This window comes from Poecilia latipinna, unplaced genomic scaffold, assembly GCF_001443285.1.
Source record: "Poecilia latipinna isolate Pla-1442-1.1 unplaced genomic scaffold, P_latipinna-1.0 Scaffold6598, whole genome shotgun sequence".
NCBI classification, from domain to species: domain Eukaryota; kingdom Metazoa; phylum Chordata; class Actinopteri; order Cyprinodontiformes; family Poeciliidae; genus Poecilia; species Poecilia latipinna.
Genome location: NW_015119214.1, coordinates 579 through 4,359, shown reverse-complemented (window position 1 = coordinate 4,359; position 3,781 = coordinate 579). Strand labels below are relative to the sequence as shown.

At 33.6% G+C, this 3,781-nt stretch overlaps 1 protein-coding gene across 1 annotated transcript; it reads right to left on the bottom strand.

Moving 5' to 3' along the window:
• Positions 1-723: 723 nt before the first annotated feature.
• LOC106944013 (leukocyte immunoglobulin-like receptor subfamily A member 3) lies at positions 724-2,917 on the bottom strand (the record flags this gene model as incomplete). Its single annotated transcript, XM_015027287.1, has 3 exons — positions 724-978; positions 1,328-1,597; positions 2,728-2,917. Coding segments are annotated over 3 exons (715 nt in total), but the record flags the coding sequence as incomplete, so codon positions are not given.
• Positions 2,918-3,781: the final 864 nt, after the last annotated feature.

Genomic DNA, 3,781 nt, shown 5'->3' with positions numbered 1-3,781 from the left:
AAAACTGCAGCAGGACCAGAGAATCACAATCTGCCTCCTATCAGCTTTTATTGGCTCATTGGAGGATGGAGGGATTTTATATGAGAGACATTTTACTAAAATAGAGACAGTATTGTGCAAAAGTCTTGGTCTAATCATTCATTCTCTATACTGTCCTTCCAAGAAAGCTAAATTTCTGATCAGTTTAAAACTGATTGTGTTCAAACATCCTCCAGACTTTCTAATTTCAGTATTTTTGTTTTTCTACCAGGTTTGGCTTCTTTTTTTATTAAACACAACAGTTGTAATATATTCTTCATCTTAAATCCAAAATTATAAAAAGGTAATTTGGATTTATTCTTTATTTCCATAGAATTGAGCAAAAGAAACTTTGGGCATTGAGTTTGTTTTCCTTTTCATTTTCTAATAAATCTTCATCTTTCAGCATCAGCCTGTTAAAGTGAATATAAATATATGGATCTAATCTGTGCTGACAGGATGCTAAAAAGGTTAAAACGAAGTCTGGCTGCCCAGCAGCATCAAAGTAGAGCTGGTTTAAAAGTCTAAACAGAAAATACTGTAATCTGCATCTTAAATACATTATGAAATATAACAGAAGTGAACTTTAGTGAACACCATCATAGCTTAATGTTTTTTTTCAAGTGAGCCGTTTAGATGTGACTTAATGACATTATATTACATTGTAAATAATTATTTCATATCTACGATAGATTATCTACTTACAAACAGTTAATGAGTAATTATCACTCCATTGTGTGAACTGATGGTTTCCTCTTCCTCTACAGCTGTATTCTCTGCTGTCAGACTCAGTAACGTCGTTGATCCTATATTCACTGGATGTTGGAGAGTTTTGGTCATTTGTCCTCCACTCATACGTCCACTGAGTTTCTCCTCCTCCATTGATCTCACATGTCAGAGTGACCGTCTCTCCACTGAATATATGAGGCCAGTTGGGTTTCAGGGTCACATAAATGGAGACTGTTCACAGAAAGAAATCTGTGGTTAGAGAATAAAACTTTTCCTGCTATGTCAGGTTAAATTTATTAACCCTTAAGTTCAAGGGTTAAGATTACAAAAAACGTTCAATTAAAGAAATCATTGAAAATGCACAAAACATAAGTTAATTTTACAAGACAATGAATTATCATGAATAATATAGAAAAGAAGTCATTAATTTAAAATCCGTAAATCTAACAAATACTTTCCATACCAGGATACTGTCAGCTGTAAATATCTAATCTCAGCCTAGATATTCCTTTTTGTAACACCTGATCTAAGAATCAGTTTAAAATCATCCAAAGCTTGAAGATGCTAATGTCTTTCTCACCAGTTTTAACGTCGACTTCATTGCTGTATTCAGTGTAGAAAACTGGATCTCCTCTTCCTCCTCTGCAGCTGTAAACACCTTCATCTGAGACACTGAGGACTGCATCTGGTTCATTGTTTCTGATGAGCTGAGCTGTAGAAAACTCTGAGTTTTGTCTGAACCAGTCAAACTTCCAGCCGTCAGAGTTAAAAACAGAGCAGGTCAGTGTCACACTGCCCCCTGCTGGCAGGAATATTTTCTCTGGTGTTACTGTGGCTTTGGGTTTAGCAGCTGTCGTGGCAAAACATAAATACAATTAAATATTCAGATTATTGCTTAAAGAAATATTATGTTGTTACTATAAATCACGTATTCACCTTCTAGAACCAAACACAAATAATGAAACCTAAACATGATTGACAGGTCAGATTTACCATAATATGATGAATATGAATTAAATTATATCTTAAAAATATACAATAATAATAAAATGAAAGACATTTCGTTATTGTAAGCATAATCTCAAACCTGCATTCATAATTAAGTTCTGTCTTACAATTTCTAAAGCTACTTGTGTATTTATCAACCAGGAGGTCCAGAAGGATGAAGATCCAGACTGAACGACTCAGGAAGAGTTTTTAACATCAGACTGAAAAAACTCAAGAAAATCACAGAATCTGGAAATGTTTTCATCATGTTGCTGCTTATAGGATCACTGCACAATCTTCTTGTACTGTCAGAAATGTATTAATTATAATAAAATAATTTATTTGACATCTGCTAGTAAATCTTGTTTATAAACATGAGAGTGATTAAATATGTAACTATTTCAGTTAGTGGTGTCGATTAGTGTTGAACTCAGTTAATATACATTTAAATATGATACATTTCATACTGGAGAGAAACCATAATATAACATACATATATCCCGTTGTTCTTTAACATCTTGTCCAGTAGACAGTTTGTTGCTGCGATGTGATGCTAAATCTGATTCAGTGTTTATCTTTAACTACAGAATTCATCTTAACTCTCCTCTCTTTGCATCTGTTTAGTTTTTAAAACAGACACAGTTCTCCAAAATGTGTTCTCTCTCTCTCTCTCTCTCTCTCTCTCTCTCTCTCTCTCTCTCTATATATATATATATATATATATATATATATATATATATATAGAGAGAGAGAGAGAGAGAGATTATTATTATTATTATTAGTAGTAGTATTATTATTATCATTATTATTATTCTCTCTCTGTTTTCCAGTAATGCTACAGTTCAGTTCAATATCTGATGTTTACCAGAGAAATCACGAGAGAGCTTCATGAGGATCCTGGATCAGAAATGCTTCCTGTTCTGGTTTGTTTATGTAGATCAGTAAACTAAAGACAGAACATTCTCAGTATGAATGCAGATCAGTCTGACTCACATAAAGCTGGCAGTCTGAAGGCATCACTCCATTCTGTTAGCTGATTGTTTCTTCTACCCGAACATTGATATTCTCCACTGTAGGACTCAGTATCTGTGTTGATCTTGAATTCATTGGATGGTGTAGGGTTTCCACTGTTAATGCTCCAATAATACGCCCACTGAGGTCCTTCATCTTTCTGGATCTCACATCTCAGAGTGACTGTCTCTCCTCTGTATATCGGAGACCAGCTGTGTTGCAGAGTCACTGAGGCTGTGCCGGAAACTATTAAAAAATGCAATAAAAACAGAAACTATTATCATCCTTAAATTAAAAACTAGAAAGTGCCTGAAACGTAAATAGAAGATGAATGAGTTTGATTTATTTCATGAAATTCAACTTCCAGAAGTTAAAAATTAAGAACTGATCTAAATTAATCCTCAGAAAGTCTGCTATTTCATGTCAATTGCATATTTAAACTCAACTTTCTCAAAAATTAAGATTTCTTTACTCTCCGAAGTCAAGCTTTCTTTATTTTCAGTTCTGCAGCTGTAGAATCCTCCTTTTCTTATATTGAAAACTCCATCTGACCTAAACTCTGATTTAGTCAGACCTGTGGATGAGGTTCGTCTACAGAGTTCATATGATGAACCAGCAGGTTTCTCCACATTACAGTTCACTGTCACACTGCCCCCTGCTGGTATGGTTGTTTTGTCTGCTGTAAGAGTGACGTCTGTTTCTGTAAAAAAACAAAAAAACAAAAAAAAAAAAAACAATAAAACACTTACCATCACTTATATTTGGAAGATTTCTCAACAATGTGACTAATCAGTTTAACTTTTAAATCCAGAGCAAGTCTTAAACAAGTTGGACATTTTAAAAATGTACCATTTAAAAAAAAAATAATGGTAAATACAGTCTATCCAACAAACTACAGATTTTTGGAAAGAAATGACTAAATCACTGAATGTATCTTAGTCATTTTGTCTTTTAGGTCAGTTAGGATGAAGAAGCACAACAAAATAATTTTCAGAAACTTTTCACGTTTCAAGGGTACTAAAGTAAACTGATTCTG